This window comes from Mercurialis annua, linkage group LG7, assembly GCF_937616625.2.
Source record: "Mercurialis annua linkage group LG7, ddMerAnnu1.2, whole genome shotgun sequence".
In the NCBI taxonomy this organism is placed as follows: domain Eukaryota; kingdom Viridiplantae; phylum Streptophyta; class Magnoliopsida; order Malpighiales; family Euphorbiaceae; genus Mercurialis; species Mercurialis annua.
The window spans coordinates 9,812,568-9,830,770 of record NC_065576.1 but is presented as its reverse complement, the minus strand read 5'-3'; the positions used below and the strand labels follow the sequence as shown (position 1 = coordinate 9,830,770).

Genomic DNA, 18,203 nt, shown 5'->3' with positions numbered 1-18,203 from the left:
TAGCCTTCCATTTATCACATAAACCTGCAGAAAACCAATATTCGGGGGCAACCGAGACTTCAGCCTAAAACTAACAGTTATAATATTCAACAGTTAATATAACATGCTTATTCAATTCCGAGCCTAAAATAGGTTTATCATCAACCAATGTAAATAATATAACATGCCAAAGCAATAAAATCAGTCGAACCAATACGAAAAAAATATAATAATAATAATAAAGACGTCTAGTTACTACTGCGGTCTAAGAATAAAACAGTTTATAGTTTTATTAAAAATAAAAGAAACCTCCGAGGAAAAGTAAATGCGGAGATCACCAGACTCTCTCAGATCATAACCCTGGGGAAAATTGGGAAAACAACGGGGTCAGATATACTGAGATGAGTTTATACCACTATCTACATTTATTAAGTGGAAAACCTTTGAAACCGTTTAAAACGTTTAAATACGATATTACGAATAATAGTTGGAACCCTAATCCACAATTCTAAATAATAAACATAATCCAACAGGTCTGGTCCCGAGAGCTGAGCTACACCGAGTTACCACTGACCACACTTATACCAGAGTCCCGAGAGCTGAGCTACACCGAGTTACTCTACTTGGTCCCGAGAGCTATGCTCACACCGAGTTACCACATTACCATAATTACCTTTCCCAGATCATTACCGGTGCGCACGCAGTCCTAATGATGCCCATTAGGTAGCATGTTCCAACTAGAAGTCATAATATAAAAACAGTTCGAAATATACGTACAATATATATATTTAATATTAAAATAACAATTTACTTAATAAAGCGGTAAATAGTAAGCACAAACTCACTGCTTGCTTGTCCACGTGAAACTTGGCAAACAGCTAACCCTGCGTAGACTCCGAAGCACGAGCAGTGGACGGGTCTAAAACATATATAAGTCAAAATCCGAACAATCCCTAACTCTAAGAATACTAAACTCCACACAGGACTAGCATCTTGAACACAACTAAAGTACAACCCAAGTAAGGTAAACATCCATGTACCAAACAAACCAAAGAATTCATATCATTCACTTTAAACAATTTAGGCAAGTTAGCTTAGATGAGTTCTTATCCTTAAAAGCAAAACAGAAGTCCTTTCCATGACTTAAATAGTTCTTTTAACCAAAGAGTTTTCCAAAGTAGTGTGTTAGCCTTAACTGCAGTATAGCTCAACACAACATGTCGGGCGACACAAGTCTAACCCGACCCAACCATAAGCCAAAGTAAAACCATAGTAAATCTGATCCTTAAATAAAACTAAGTTTAAAATAAGAACTCATTCCCTAACTTAATAATGCCAAAATCATGATAAGCAAATAAGCCAAATAACTTGCCAACACTTGGCAAGTAACACCCAAAGTACATAATGGAATCAAAAGATTTAACGCCTTTCAAGTTTCATCTTGAACCTAAAATAGTTTAGCCAAAACAATACACACAATATAACATCTTACATGCCTTTAACCAAATTGTTTAACCCAACAACCTAAGATGAAACTAATATCTTTATATGTGTTCAAAACCGTTTTATAAACAAAGTTTCCAGCCATTAACAATTTGATAAAACCAAAATTAAGCCAAAGCACTCAAATAATCAAACATGGCAATTTTGCCGAAAATTGCCTAAACTAGCCAAACGATTCAAAACCAACAATCGACAAACCAAAGTATGTTATTACTGATTTAAAACCTTTAAAACATCACTTAGAATATATTATATCAGTAGGTATAGCATTTGAAAACCATTTTGCAATTATAGCGTTTAACTTTCATAAAATTGTCAATTTCGCAAATCGTAGAGATTTTTACAAAATAGATCAAACCCAATTCTCACTTCTAGATCTTAATTCATTAGATCATTAGCCATTGTAGCACAAACACATAATATCCCAAATAACTCAGATTCAACACTAACAAATCGTTAAACGAATCAATTTCATACAAACCTAGAATTAGCCAATTCGTTGTTTAAATCATGCAAATCCAATTCCAATCATAATACATCATATTATAATCATATTAAAATCCATTTAAAACATATTATTCAAATCATAAATCTCAGACCATTGAACAATAAGTTCCAAACTCCAAAACACCCTAAATCATGCCATTCTACGCAAAACACATGACAACGATTCACCAATACATAAGAGATTGAAATCATTACCTTAGAATGAAGAATAACAAGATTAAATAAGTATTAAACCCTAGGGAAGGGTCTGGACAAGAAGCAAAAAGAGTCACAATCACACCAACGAAGAATACCACAAGCAAATCGCGTAGAAATCGCAAAACGAATATATAATCACCAATCAATTGTTAAAAACCACCAAGGATCATAAAGCAATGATAGAAATAGGGTTTATCTGAGTGTAGGGTCGCATTAGGTCTGATAGGGTGAAAAAGGGCTGAAAGAATCGAGTTAAGGAGCTATTTATAGCAAAACAGCGAACCCTACAGTGCCGCGTCGCGCCCAAGATGTCTAAATCGCGCCCGTGATGGTGTATCACGACCGTGATGCTCCTGTCACGCCCGTGATACACCCCCTGCTTCCAAAATTATTGATTTTCTGGGCCTTAAGCCCAAGGTCGATTCACACGGCCCGAACCACACTCAAAACAAGCCCAAACATCGAAATAACTATTGTGCAACCTAAACCAAAGTTCCAAGGAACTAAACCACCAAACATTAACCCAAAACACATTGAAAAACTCATCGTAACAAGCCGAAAAAATACGGGGTGTTACATTATTATGGAGACAAAACATCCTTCGCTTTAGGGTTGAAGTAAGTATCCACTACCCAATTCCTACTGGTTTCTCCAACAAAACTGCGAATGGCATTAAAGAATGGGTTGAGTTCAAATATGAAAAGATGCCGGATCTATGCTACTACTGTGGCATTTTTGGGCATACCAAGTATACTTGCCAAACCATGGTGGAACAAGAGGAGGCAGGCATTCCTTTCTCAGGGACGTTCAAGTATAGCCCAAAGATGAAAACAACCAAGCTGCTTCACAGTAGCCAACTTTCATTGGTGCAAATGAGAACAAGACAAGCCCAGGAGCAACAAAAGCAAAACACAATACACCGACAAACTATAGCGGAAGAGAGGGAGAAAATACCCAACCAAGGTACAGGGTATATAAATGACATAGTCATGGCAGGGTCCTCGTCAACAGGGGAAGATTTAAGCAGAAATGGTCTCTTCTTATCCTCATTGGGAGAAAGGGCATATCAGATCAATCCTGGGTACGTGGAATCACAAAGTATCGTCGCTACTCACTCCAATGCCCATGATACTATGCAGCAAATGGACAAACGACAACAAACACAGGAAACTACAGGAGGGGAACCCAACGCTCCTTCTTTCCTACCACAAGGCCTTAGAAGAATGCTCAGCCCAAGACTGCAAGAAAAATACAGAGCCAAGAACAGAGATGAAGATTTCACCATAGAAGAACAATATGAGCTGGCAGTAAATTTGATCAATCCAAGCTTCAATGAAGACTTGCCGGACGGTCAATTCTTATTTCAGGCTGACAGAGATGAAATTAAAGCGCTACTAGAGGAAGTTAATCCAAGAACTCAGGCCCTCCCACAGTCCTTGGATGAGCTGAACCAACCAAGGAATCAAGAACTACTCAACAATCAAAACATACAATTCAAGCAGGCTACATGGAAGAAATTGGCACGAGATAAAGGCCCAGCAGAGAGATACACTACAGCAGGGAAATCGATTCCGACATATGTAGAAGGGAAGAGAAAAACACCAGACAATGGATTCGATCTCAATGTGACCAGAACCGGCAGAGATAGGCACAGCTCAAAATTTGTTGACTGCTTTTTCAACTCAGAGGACAACCAGTTTACAAGTGATGGCACACAACATCAACAAGGGAACATGGGTATCATGGAATCAACGTCGCAGCAAACAATGAAGGGTCAGGTGGCCGACCCCAAAAGGCCCCAAGGGGCAGAATGAGGATTATCTCATGGAACTGTCAGGGTTTGGGGTCACCCCTGACAGTTCATCACCTGAAAAAGGTTTGTGCTAGTAATTCCCCGGAGATTCTCTTTTTGATAGAGACCAAGAACAGCGAACACAAGGTCTCTAAGCTTTCCAAATCTTTGCATTTTGATAATAGCCACATAGTGAATCCAATAGGATTATCTGGGGGATTAGCCCTATTTTGGAAGAATAACTGTAAGCTTGAAATACAACAGTCTAGTAGTTTCTTCATTACAGTATCAATAGAGGAGCAGAATGTAGGTTGGTTTGACTGTATTTTCTGTTATCTCCATCCCAATGTCCAGACAAGGGCAAATCAGTTGCAGTCGCTATATTATAATAAAGAGAATCTCCTTTCTTCGTATATTGTTTGTGGAGACCTTAATGCTATGCTAAACCCTGATGAAAAACAGGGCGGTATGGGATTCTCTTATCGAAACAACAAAGACCTGCACAATTTTGTGAATGATATGCAACTAATAGACTTGGGAAACATTGGTTCCAAATTCACATGGTGCAACAGAAGAAATCCTCCCAATATGATCCAATGCAGACTAGATAGATTCTTAGCCAACACTACATGGCAACAGAACCATCTACATGCTACGGTAGAACATCTCAGTGATATTGGTTCAGATCATAAACCCATTATGCTCAATATGACAACCAATATAACAAGACATTTCAAGTACTTCTCCTTCGATACAAGATGGGGCACACAAGAGAAGGCCACAGACATAATAAAATCAGTCTGGAACAGAGCAGTACAAGGCACTAAAATGTTTCAGGTTCACCAAAAAATGAAACTTATTAGAGCTGAACTGAAACAATGGAACAGGAGGCATAAGACTAATTCCAAAATTCAGATTGAGGAATTAACTATAAAAATCAGAGAAGAAAGGGATAAATTGGGAGATGCGTCAGACTGGGATGTGATAAGAGCATTAGAACAACAGTTAACCAAAGCTCATATAGAAGAGGAGATTTACTGGTCTCAGAAAGCCAGACAAGATTGGCTGAAATGGGGGGACAAGAACACCAAATTCTTCCATGCAAAAACAAGACAGAGACAAAGGCAAAATTCAATTTTAGGCATATACTCCAAAGACTTAATCTGGCACTCAAAACCAGATGAAGTAGAGAGTATAATCACGTCGTTCTTCAGGGAGCTATACACCTCGTCCCAAGGACATTATGCAGATGACATGCTGAGGTCTTTTCCTGCAAAAGTCACAACAACAATGAATGATCAACTGGTAGCAAATATCACGGCCATGGAAATAAGAGAAGCAGTGTTTTCCATCAATCCGAATAAAGCACCAGGGTTTGACGGATTTACATCTTTTTTCCTACAACACTACTGGAGTATTATTCAGACCGACATATGTGAAGCAATTCAGGACTTCTTCAGGGAAGGGAAACTCCTCAAAAGTATGAACCATACAGTCATCGCCCTGATACCAAAGGTATTTCAACCAATGCACGTCTCTGACCTTAGACCCATCAGCTTATGCTCAGTTTTCTACAAAATTATTTCAAAAATTTTAGCTAGTAGACTACAGAAGGTCCTTCCAAAAATTATGAATGATTCACAAAATGCGTTTATCAAAGGACGGTCCATTTCAGACAATATCTTGATTGCGCATGAAATGTTTCACTTTCTAAAAAACAAAAAATCTGGGAAGGACGAATATCTAGCTCTAAAACTAGATATAAGCAAAGCATACGATAGGGTGGAATGGAAGTATCTTAGAAACATTATGCTAGCATGGGGTTTTGAGATTACCTTTGTTAACTGGATAATGGAGTGTGTAACGACTGTGAGCTACTCAATCAAGATAAATGGTGTTCCAAAAGATTACTTTAGGCCCTCACGAGGTCTAAGACAAGGCGATCCCCTATCGCCACTCCTATTTGTCCTGTGTGCTGAAGGATTATCACATCTCATTACTAAAGCCGAAAGAGAACACAGACTGCAGGGAATTAGAGTAACTAGTCGATGCCCGTCAATAAGCCATATCTTCTTTGCAGATGACTCTATGTTTTTTACAAAAGCAACCATGGAAGCAGTAGGCAGTATTAAAGAGATCCTGAAGAGTTATGGGAGATTAAGTGGTCAAGAGGTCAACTACAACAAATCTGCAATCTGTTTTAGCAAGAACATGCCAAGACAACGAAGAGAACTGTTTACTTCCGCCCTGCAGGTCGTTCACATGGGAAATGAAGACAAGTATCTAGGCTTACCAGCAAATATACTGCCCTCAAAATTCAACACATTTGCAGGTTTGCTAGCCAAAATCAACAATAAGCTAGCTGGCTGGAAAGGGAAGCTACTTTCACAAGGTGGAAAGGAAATCCTAATAAAAGCAGTCTTGTCAGCAATTCCGGTCTATGCTATGATGGCTTTTAAACTCCCCCATTCATTGTGCCAGAGGGTAAACCAACTCATTAATCGGTTCTGGTGGGGACAGACAGGAGATGAACGGAAAATATCATGGATCGCCTGGGAGAAAATGTGCAAAGCAAAAGGGGAAGGAGGTCTAGGATTCAAGGACCTAAGAGCTTTTAATCAAGCACTACTTGCAAAACAGGCTTGGCGCATATTATCCAACGAGGAATCAGTCCTTTATAGCCTTCTCCAAGGGAAATATTTCCATGACACTAATATGTTTCAGGCGCAGAAAGGGAAAGGTACCTCTTGGGGATGGTAAAGTTTACACTACGGCATCACACTGCTGAGACAAGGGGTAAGGTGGCAAGTGAATTCAGGAATCAAAATCAATACAATGCAAGACCCATGGATACCATTACAGTATCCTTACATTCCGAGACTTAAAGATAACATTACACAAGATATGATTCCTTCCAAGGTAATAGATCTGATGGCGGCAGGCACTTCACAATGGGACATCCAAAAGCTGCAGCAGTTGTTTATTAATGAGGATGCGGAGGCCATTCTTACAATTCCCTTACCAATATACCTGTCACAAGATAGGTTAATCTGGAATGATTCTAAAGATGGCAAATACACAGCAAAGTCAGGCTACCACAAAGCAATGAACAGAATAACCCCAAACATTGAAGAGGATATTCAAACATCAACAGACAACATCAACCCAGCAAATTGGAAGACGATTTGGGATGCCAATGTTCCAAACAAAATCAAAATTTTCTTATGGAAACTACTGTGGAATGGCATACCAACCTGTGAAGCATTAAACTTTCGCCTGAAAACGGAGCATAAATGCCCACATTGCCATCAGGAGGAAGATAGAGTTCATCTTCTGTTTCATTGCGACTTCGCAGCGAAAGTATGGTTCCTATCACCACTAGCGCTACAAAGCCGCAGTATAGAAAACACAAACTTCCACAATATTTGGTCCAAGCTTATTTCTGAGATGCAGGAGCTAGATAGATCAGAGGAGAGTATACAACTATTTTTCTTCCTCATTTGGGCAATTTGGAAGGCCCGGAACAATAAAGCTTTTAAGGAAGTAATTTGGACAATTGAGGATACAGTCCAGGTGGCAGTTAAGAATGTAGAGGAATACCAAACGGCATTAACACTCAACCAGCAAATCCTATCTAAGTTGGGTGGCAATAGGCAGAGACAACCAACTTGCCGGAGTAGATCAACGTACCCAGATCACTTTGTTCGTATCAGCTATGATGGAGCAACAAATAAAGAGTATAAATTTGGTACGGTAGCAAGGGTGGCAAAACTTGCGAATGGAGTTGTTCAGGGTGCTGAGAGTAACATTTTTAGAGGCATTTGGGACCCTGGAATTTTAGAATTCTTAGCCTTACGAGAAGCAATGCGTTGGGCCAAGATGAAAGGGTGGAGAAATGTGATCTTTGAGGGAGATGCCATTCAGGTGACCGATTCCGTAAACTCGGGAAATTGTTCCTTAGCGACAGGATGGGGAATCTGTCAGGATATTTGGCATTTAAAAGACTTCTTCGAAGAGGTGCGTTTTGTCTGGATTAGTCGGAAGTCAAATCTAGATGCCCACAAAAAGGCCGTGACGGAAAAAAGAACCTTTTTACGTACACTGGTCTAATTTCTATCTGTATTTGAGGTCCGTACCTCTTCTTTCTATCTAAGGAAAAAAAAATTTTGGTAGATTTCCAATTTGGAAATTGATGGACTCAACTAATTGATTGATTTAATAGCAAAAGCTTGATTTAATCGATACTCATAATGACAACACAAACTGAACTTATATCACGAATCCAGATTATAATTTCAGGTAGGGTGCAATTTAGTTAACAAAAGGGTTAATATCTAATGGAATATTAATAAAATTCAAAGTCTCACATCGCCAAAGAAAGATCATACGGAAAAACCTACAAAAGGTAACAGTCCTAGTCTCTTACAAACTTACGCTCATCTATCACAAAGACTTAATACTATATCTACCCACTAACTAAGAAGAAATTCGGAGCCCAAAGCCCAAATTTTCCCTTTGTTTCTTTGTGAATTTATCTTCCGTAGCTAACTTAGTCCACATCTACACACCAACCGGATCCGCACGTCCTCAAACATATCCTTACCCGTCTTTGTGGATCCATCATTTGGCGTCGTCTATGGAAACGAAACATCCTAATAAAAAATTTAGTGACTGGATACTAAAATGACGGAAATCAATAAAAACCCATCGAACTTCACATCCAAATAAAAGGCCCTTCTGCCACTAGATCACAGAGGGACAGCCGAAGATAGCACATACACAAACGACAAGGTCAGGTATCCACTTTCAAGATTTCAGAACTCCAAATCCGAACCGGAGACTGGAAGCGATTAACCTAAGTGTCAAAAGTGCTCTGAGACGGGTTATTGAATTAGTCTTTCTCAAAGAAATTATGCTTTGGATATTTTAAAAGAAACTAGTTTTACAAACCTGCTAATATCCCTATTATGACTTCTAAGAATAACTTAAAAATATCTCTAACCTTCTGCGAGATAATATAAAATAGATAAAACTTTTTGGGAAGCTTCTCTATCTTCGTACCAAAAAGGAAAATCTTTCATTTGCTGCTCATCAATTGTTCCATTTCTTGATTACCCCACAAATGCTCATATTCAGACTATGCACAAAGTTGTGAGGTTTATTAAAGGAGCTCATAGAAAGGTCCTTTATTTTACTTTTCATTTTGATATTAAAGTACTTGTGTTTGGGCTTCCAGCGTTGACACAAGAAAATCAATCTTAGGAAATTGGTTTTTCTTTGGTGCTTCTCTGATCGCATGATATTCTAAGAAATAGGCTACTGTTCTTCGGTCTAGTTCAGAAGCTGAGTATAGAGCTCTTACTGGCCTTACTTGTGAGCTTCAATGGCTTGTATACTTATTTTTGGATTTGCAGCAATGTGTCCCGGCCCTTACCAAAATCTATATTGTTATAACATTTCAATCATTCAATTAGCTCACAATCATGTTTATCATGAAATAAGTACGCATATTGAAATAGGCTGCCACATCATCAGAGAAAAAAATTGGCACAAATTTTTGCATCTTCTTCCCATGAAGTTTGATCTGATATGCAATTTGTAATTTGTTTTACAAAGCCCTTATCTCCTGCTACCTTTAATTCTGCTACTGCTAAACTTCGTCCTCTTAATATGTATCGTCCATCTTGAGGGCGGATATCACAAGATTATGCTATCAGCAACTAAAGTTTCCATGTCAATAATCTGTGTGCATTCCTGCAAGAAGATATACACATGCCAATTCTTTGTTGCCTAGTTAGCAATTCTATTAGTGATTTAGTTAGGGGGCCGTTATTTTTCTTCTTCTACATATAAGCTTGCATCTTATTGATTTATTTTTGTAATCAATAATAATTTTTCTTGTCTATCAATAAAGACCCTTTTCCCTTTTTTATTATAAGTTTATATTAAAAAATCGGATAATAGACACTGGGGTACCCAAACTATCATAATATATTATTTTGATGATCAAACTTAATCTTTTTTTGTTCCTAAACTTTTATTTCTTTTCAATTTTATTTTTTTCAAATTGTTTACCAAACTTTATCTCTCAAATGAATGTCCATTCCTTTTCTCAGGATTTGGCTAAAAGAACTTCTTGTTTAATTGAACTTATGCATAAGTTACAATTTTCATAAAAATATAAGCAAAAAACGATTGTCAAGTGGTAATATTTAGTTGCCATATCATCATTCTAGCCTAAAAACCGGGTCAATAATGACGTCCAGTGAATTAAAATAAAGTATAGTTTTGTTATTTAATTTTGTTGTATAATATATTAGTGCATAATTAAGATTATTTTTGAATCAAATTATAAAGTCTTTATAATTTTATCAAAATTTTCTATTATTTTTTTAATCAACTTATAAAGTCTTTATGATATATAAAATGAATTGCAAAAAATGATAAATTTTTCTAAGTGAAGCACAATATTAAACTTTCAACAAAAAATATCGGACAAATAATTATTTTAACACAAACTATATATGACATAAAGTTTATAATTCAGAATAGATAAATAATTTTACTTAAATCATTTTAACAACTTTTAACTTTGAATATAACGGAAGAGACATCAATATTTTTTCTTTTTATAATATTAAAATATTTGGTGAAGGAAACTCCAAGTCACAATTGAGTTGGTAAGACACTCTTCTAGCTTAAGTGAAGTCGCGGGTTCGAACCATACTCATGTATGCAGCTGGGGCCGAGCACGGTTCGGTTCGGTTCGGTGCGGAGTCCAAATTCCCAAAACCGAACCAAACCATTTTTATTTTAAGAGAACCAAACCATGTAATTCGGTATACGGTTTTTCGGTTCGGTGGACCGAAAGTTCGGTTTAACCGTCCGAACCGAGCCGTTTGAACCGAATTTTAAATATACAGAAAATAATAATAAACTATATATATTTGACAGTTTTACAAAAAATTACAAATTATAATCAAAAGGCCAATCATTTGCAATTTTTCATAATTGCATTGGCTCAAAATCACCCATCACTAAGCCTATATAAATATCAAGTTTAGTATACTAAACTATAGCTTAGCTTTACAAAAAAACATAACTAAGCTATTACATTTTTACAATTAATGGGTGTACAAAATATTCACCAAAAATATACCCTAAATCTGTCAGTTTTAGGTCAAAACAAGCCTGTACAGCTTCAAAATTTCCTTCACAAGTCAATCCTGCAAAATAACACAATGAAATAAGACAGTATCCAAAAGCAAAATAGTATTCACATTAATGTAAGTAAAAGAAAAAGGCTCAGACTTCAAATATAAGTCATTTAAGCTCAAATCAATTAAAAGGCAACAATTAATGTCACACAGTTAATGATCAAATCAATTAAAGGCAACAATTAATGTCACACAGTTAATGATCAAGCTATCAGACTTAAACAAGTGGAAGCTTCATCACAGCCAAAATATGTAATGATAAATTAGCAAAGACATAGCAGATAAATCAACAGAAAAACATAAATAGATCTCATCAGCAATGTCAAAAGCTTTAAAGGCTCAGATATAAGATATGTCAAGCACAAACACTAAGTCCATAAAATGGTGGCATAAATATAGTGCCTCATCAATTTACAGTCATTAGTATTCAAACTTGGATGGTGGAAGCATCATCACAGCCAATATGAAGCATAAAGACAGAGAAATCAAATCCAACAACACACATATAAACTATGTCTATGCTAACTTATCAGAAGGCAACTAGATCATAAAGGCAACAAGCTCAGATTTGGCTTCCTAGTCCAACATGCCAACATGTCATATGACCAAACAAACATCAAGTAAATTGAGAAAAGGACATATAGACAAACAACAGCATTAGTGTTAGCATTGGTTGGTTCATGAAAGCCTGCAAAAAAAGAATAATAGAGAGTTAATAATTCATAAATAATCAAAGTAAAATGTAAATAAACTAAAATTTAAGTTTGACAGTATAATACCTTCTTCAAACTGCTCCAATTCATCCAAAGACTCCTCAACAGAAACAGGTTTAGTTGGGTCTTTAAGCCAATCCTGAGTGCAGATTAGAGCTTCCACAAGTGTTGGAGTCAGGCTACTCCTGAAGTCATCTAGCACTCTTCCACCAGTGCTAAATGCTGACTCAGAAGCAACTGTGGAGACTGGGACTGCAAGAATGTCTCTAGCCATTTTAGAGAGGACAGGCAACCTCTCTGAGTTCAGCTTCCACCATCTGAGAATGTCAAAATTCTCCTCATTTGCAACTACTGCCTCTCCAAGGTACAAATCCAATTCAGATTTCTTGGTCCCACCAACACCACCAGTCTCCTTCATTTCTTGTAGATACCTCTCTTTCAGCACAGAATTGGCTTGAGATAAGCCACCAACATGCTCAGATGACACACTAGTCTGGCCACCACCAATGGCCTTTTCTTTCTTATGTTGTAATTCATAGTCATTGAATAATGCAAGCAAATCATCCATCAGACCAGAAAACAGAAATTTACCCTCTTGAACACCATACATATGAGTCAATGTGTACTCCAAATAAAGAATTATATCCCTAGGATCTAAAATGTTGGCAAAGAATATCAACTTGTTCATTACAATAGGATCACCCCAGTATTTATCAAATTTTTGTTTCATTTTAGACCCCATAGACCTCAATGACACATCATCAGACCTTGTCCAGTCTTGCAAGATTGTACACAAATCAGAAATTTCATTGAAATGGTTGTTAGAAGTCACATAAAGAGAACCAGAAATTCTCAATGTCATTTTGTAAAAACATTCTAACATGCCACATAACTCCCTAACATGTTCCCAATCCAAGAAACCAGGAACACTATCACCCAAATCTTTTTTAAAGCTTGACTCTGTTTCTTCATACTCCTCAAAGACTTTTTGATACAAACAGGCAGTATTCAACATGAGATAAGTTGAATTCCATCTAGTTGGGACATCTAGACATAATGAACGCTTACATTCTAACTCACATGTCTTTTTACATTCCTTAAACTTACTTAGTCTAAGAGGTGAGTTTTTAATATATCTAACAACCCCCCTAACTTTTTGAACAGAAGCTCCACTTTCTTTTAGACCATCAGACACAACCAGATTAAGAATATGAGCTATGCATCTCATGTGAGCAAATTTACATCTAGCAGGACTACAACCCCAAGTCAGCATTTTTTTCATGAAAAAGGCAGCAGTATTATTTTCAGCATTATCAAGGGTCACAGTAAAGATATTCTTGAGCCCCCACTCTTGCAAACAGGTTTCTAAAGCCTTAGACAAGTATTCACCCTTATGCCTAGAACAAGGTACAAAAGAAATTATTTTTTTATGAAGCTTCCACTCAGTGTCTATGAAATGGGCAGTGACACACATGTAATTAATTCTTTGATTAGAAGTCCATGCATCACTAGTTAGACTTACTCTCTGAGTATTAAATTTCATAAAATGTTTCAGTTTCAGCTTCTCTTCCACAAACATGGCATAGCAGTCTCTATTTACAGTCCATCTAGATGGAATTTTAAACCTAGGACATGCAATACTCATCAACTTTTTAAAACCCTGTTTCTCAACAAATTTCAGAGGCAATTCATCAACCACAATCATGTATGACACAGCCTTTCTAATGGCTTCCTGATCAAATTTCCAATTAGCAACATTGCACATTTGAGGACCACTATTAGGGACTACACCCACATTTACAGCAGGCTGAAAGGATAATAAAGCTTGTCTGGTTTCTAAACTATGCGGGTGCTTACTGCATCTAAGCATGTGACCTCTCAAAGTAGATGAACCATTTTTTTTGGCATGACAGTTATAAATACGAGCACAGTAAGAACACTTAGCTTGTATGATTACCCCATCAGCATCTTTAATAGCATTGAAATGGTCCCAAACAATTGATCTTTGGTGGACTTCCTTTCTCTTTCTAGTATTTGCTTCCACTGGATTATTTTGTCCACCACTAGGTCCACTACCACCAGCATGGTCTGGGTTAGTCACTGCATTTGCTTCCACTGGACTTTGTCCACCATTACCATCTGGGGCAATCTCTTGGACAACAGGAAGTTGGCCAGTAATGGCTTCTAGATCAATTTCAGAATTAAGGTCAATTGCAGGGTCAGAATCAGTGTCCATCTACAAAAACACAAACACAGAAAATAAAAACACAGATTAGGTCATACACAATCTTAATCAAAATAAAAACATAATAAACAAACATTTTAATCATAAAAGCCAAAACATTACCTTTGTATAACAAAAACAGAGCTTCCACCAAAGCTTTAAGCACCAATTTGTGCAAAGAGTTCATGAAATAAGAAGAAACAACCAAACTCAGAGACATGGAACACAAGAAAATCAAAGACCAAACATCAACAACAATACAAGAACTCAGGAAAGCAAGCATTAGGTTTTACCTTAGAATAGTGCAGATTGGGGCTTCCACCAAAGCCTTTAATACCAACAAATTTCAGCCATTGAAACATGAAAACATGACCGATATTAGCAATCAAAACCACGAATCAATACGAATCAAAACAGAGAGACATGGGATAGAAATTGACAGTAACAGAGTCCACAGATAAGGGTTTACCTTAATAACTCTTTTTTAGGTCATAAAGGAAACACAATCTACAAGAAGAGACAAAAATAAAAATAAAAATGTTAGATCAAAGCAAAATAAAAAAAAATAGAGGAAAATATAATCATTTGTATTAGTATTACCTTATGATTCTTGTGTTTCGACAGAAATCAGCATAAGTCTAGCATCGATTGATACTTTGCGAGCCAAAAACTTCACAAGCAAAGGAGATAAAAACTTCACTGGAAGACTGGAACAGAGAAACAAATGCTAGCAAACGAAGAATCGATGGTAGACTATGCTGGGAAGGGAAGATTATCTGCTAAAATGAGAGATAAGTCGAGCGATTAGGCTTAAATTGTTAGGGTTTCGTAGAGAGAAGGAGGAGCGTTTTTTAGAGAGAGAGTGAGGCGGTGCAAATGAGAGCGAGAGATCAGTTTTTAGGGTTAGGTTTAGGAAATAAAATTATTTATATATCCTAGGGTTTCTTGTATAAAACGACGTAGTTTTATATTCGGTTTTCCTCGGTTCGGTTCGGTCACCGAAGGGAAAATCCAAACCAACTCCATAAACCGAGTTTTTTCTTACCCTAACACCAAACCACTCCATTTACTCCATTCTAACCACTCCATTATTTATTTCGGTTCGGTTTGACTCGATTTTTCGGTTTGACTCGGTTTTTGCTCAGCCCTATATGCAGCAATTTAAAATTTGGGGTCAAATTTTGCCTCTTGCAAGTGACCTACACGGTTTGAGTGGGAATTAATCTGAATGTGAAAGGTTTAAAGGTGCTATCTCATAATTGAGGGTCATTCAAAAAACGTCAAAAATACTAAAAAAAAATATTAAGTGAAGGACTGCAAAACATGATTGTTCTGCCTTATATGGACGGCTCAAGATTATATGGTGCAAGTATTGTCCATTTATAATGCCTTTTTAGTGCTTCTGAATTGATGATACTAATGTTTTGCAGCAGTTCCACTCACTTGATTGCTTTTTCCCTTAACGTTGGAATATATATTCTCTACCCATACCGTTGCTATCTTGATAATGTAAGGGACATACTTCCAACTTATTTTCAACTTTAGATAATATATATTGAAGTGAAACATGTAAGATTTGTAAGGTGAAAAAAATTTAAAAAAAATGTAACCATCTAATTTTCAAATGCAGGATTCAAGAAGAAATTATTGATATGTCCGGCAATCTAATCCTATTAAAATACATTATGTTAGACTTTAGTCATTTTGAGTATATTTTTTGGCTTAATCCGTATGAATGTTCATGTACTCTTTTTTGTTCTTCTTATTCAATTTTATTTTATTTAGTCCCCATACAACTATTTTATTTATTTATTAAGTCTCTCAATGGACGGAACTCTCTACATGTGTTTTAGTTGCCGTTAAATAATAATGTACAAAAATGTATGCATATAAAAAATTATAAATAAATTTATGTAGGTGTCCTTATATTATACCATTCTTGTTTTAAAAGTCCTTATATTCCACACGATTTGTTAAAAGCGTGAGTCTATGAAAGACCTCTAAAACAAAAAAGTTATAATATAGGGACTTTTAAAAAAGAATAACATAATAGAGAGACTTCTATATGAATTTATTTATAATTTTTATATGCGTATATTTTTATACCGTTAGTATTTAACAGCGAGTGAGCACCACAGAAAATTTCAAAAGTCGATTATTTACCAATTCTGTTCTTTCGACTTAAAAAGAACTTTATATAAATTTTACTCCAAATAAAGATTTCTTACATTCCTTCTATAGTGTATTTCTATATTTTAATTATCACTTAAAGAGAGTGCAAGAAACTTTTTATGGCGGGCCACTTTTGATTGAACATTCCCGAGACCCACTTTAGATAAGAATTTTTCGAACCAAAGAAAATTCACAGAGTTGCTAAATTTCGTTTTTCCTAAAAACATGTGAGGAAAACCATGTACATCTCCTTGAAGATGTATAAGCAAAACATTAAACTCAGAGAAATAAATATATGAAATTAATTAATTATAAATATATTGTTATCATTTTGGATTTAAAAAATCAGAAAATGCATCCGAATATTTTAATTAGATTGAGATCCTCTCAGCACATACAATATTTTTCATTATTTTTCGCTATATATATAAAATTGAAAAGATACAAAATTCATCACACCTTACGAAAGTCAAAAAGGATATCAAGAAGAAGACACATGATTGCATTTGGATGAAGGTGTGGATGCTTCTACTTGTAACAATTCTTGTTGCTTCTTCCATCTTCGAATTTCTTTTGAAAGCAAACCGTTGCCTTCGAATTCTTCTCCGTCATCATCGCTTTCCTTAACACGAACAAATTTTCCGTTCTTGAAATTGTATCCTAAATTGAAACACATTTCTTTCTCTTTCTTTTTCGATTTTTAAATATTCTAATATATTTATATATGAATATGAATATGCAAAATAATAGAATTGCACTCCATGATACTTTGGCCTATTTAATGCTTGTATTTTCACGGCAAAATGACGGTGAATTCAAGAAAAGGATTGATCGCTTTAAGATTAAGTTAAGTCATTAACAAACAAGTTATGTGATTAAGTAATGCATGCCTAAATATATTTCACGATCATCTATCTATACCGTAAGACGTAAGTTCCTCTTAAGATGGTTTTATTGATTTATTGTTATTATTTTAACGCCTAATGCCTTAAAAAGCCCCGACCTTTCTCTCTTTTCAATCCTATTCCGACGTTAAAAATTGGTCAATTTTATTATGTTTCGCATTTTATTATTTCAATTGTACCACAATTTTTTAATTTTTGTCAATTGTTTTTACTTAAATGATGAAATCATTCAATTAGCTAATTTAAATATAAAATTAAATTTATTTCCATTTAAAAAAGTACAAATAAATTCTTTATTTTTTAAAATTAACTAAAAACCATAATTAAATTAGAACTAATTTAAATTCTTAATTAATTTAATTAAATTTAAATAAATTTTAAACTATACAATTAATATATGCTAGACATGGAGAACGTTATTGAATTTTTTTCAAATGAAAACTATGTCAATTTAATATTTCAAGGTACAATTGAAACACAAAAATGTGAAATAGGGTAAAATTGACCAGATTTCAATCTTAGAATATGATTAAAAAGAGATTAAAAGATAGGTGTTTTTTTAAGGTATTAGGCCTTATTTTAAATATGCCCAACAAATCGGTACCTTAATTCCATCTTTTCATTCTTATTTAAAGGTACCAATTTTTCTTTCCGTGGCTTGAATCATATTTGTCAATTTTACACACAATACTATTAAATGATACGAAATACATAATCAAAGCGCTTCACATTTGATGTAAACATGTCCATGCTAAAAAGTGACCAACCCATTTATAATACGACTAATTTTGTGTCTAAACACATCTAATCCATTTTAATAGAATTCGAAAAAATTATTAAAAATATTAATTTTAAGCTTTATAACTTCATCAAATTTTTTAATTAAAGAAGTGTTAATAGTTGTATTAAATGTGTTATTATAAACAAGTTGCTGTACTAATATTTTTATGTTTATACAATATTGTATCATATAATTTGTATTATAAATATGCC

The 18,203-nt window shown here is 35.4% G+C and overlaps 2 protein-coding genes across 2 annotated transcripts; one reads left to right on the top strand and one right to left on the bottom strand.

Moving 5' to 3' along the window:
• The first annotated feature begins 6,814 nt into the window (after nt 1–6,814).
• LOC126656752 (uncharacterized) lies at nt 6,815–9,667 on the top strand. The gene is made up of 4 exons (XM_050351354.1): nt 6,815–7,996; nt 9,116–9,193; nt 9,295–9,369; nt 9,596–9,667. Exons 1-4 carry the CDS (start codon nt 6,815–6,817, stop codon nt 9,665–9,667), a joined length of 1,407 nt encoding a protein of 468 aa, XP_050207311.1.
• A 9-nt stretch (nt 9,668–9,676) lies between these two features.
• LOC126656750 (zinc finger BED domain-containing protein RICESLEEPER 2-like) lies at nt 9,677–16,981 on the bottom strand. The gene is made up of 7 exons (XM_056103747.1): nt 16,802–16,981; nt 14,789–14,840; nt 14,427–14,461; nt 11,976–14,145; nt 11,812–11,884; nt 11,630–11,717; nt 9,677–9,733 (listed from the first exon to the last, which is right to left on the bottom strand). Exons 1-7 carry the CDS (start codon nt 16,979–16,981, stop codon nt 9,677–9,679), a joined length of 2,655 nt encoding a protein of 884 aa, XP_055959722.1.
• Nucleotides 16,982–18,203: the final 1,222 nt, after the last annotated feature.

Bases quoted from the DNA above. Each gene is read 5' to 3' on its own strand.
- LOC126656752 (XM_050351354.1), top strand. From the start codon at position 6,815: ATGCAAGACCCATGGATACCATTACAGTATCCTTACATTCCGAGACTT. The intron at 7,997-9,115 runs GTGCGTTTTGTC...GCTCATATTCAG, and splicing joins TAAAAGACTTCTTCGAAGAG to ACTATGCACAAAGTTGTGAG. The intron at 9,194-9,294 runs GTACTTGTGTTT...TCTAAGAAATAG, and splicing joins CTTTTCATTTTGATATTAAA to GCTACTGTTCTTCGGTCTAG.
- LOC126656750 (XM_056103747.1), bottom strand. From the start codon at position 16,981: ATGTGTTTCAATTTAGGATACAATTTCAAGAACGGAAAATTTGTTCGT. The intron at 14,841-16,801 runs GTGTCTTCTTCT...TCTCTGTTCCAG, and splicing joins CTTCATCCAAATGCAATCAT to TCTTCCAGTGAAGTTTTTAT. The intron at 11,885-11,975 runs GTATTATACTGT...CTTTTTTTGCAG, and splicing joins ATTGGAGCAGTTTGAAGAAG to GCTTTCATGAACCAACCAAT.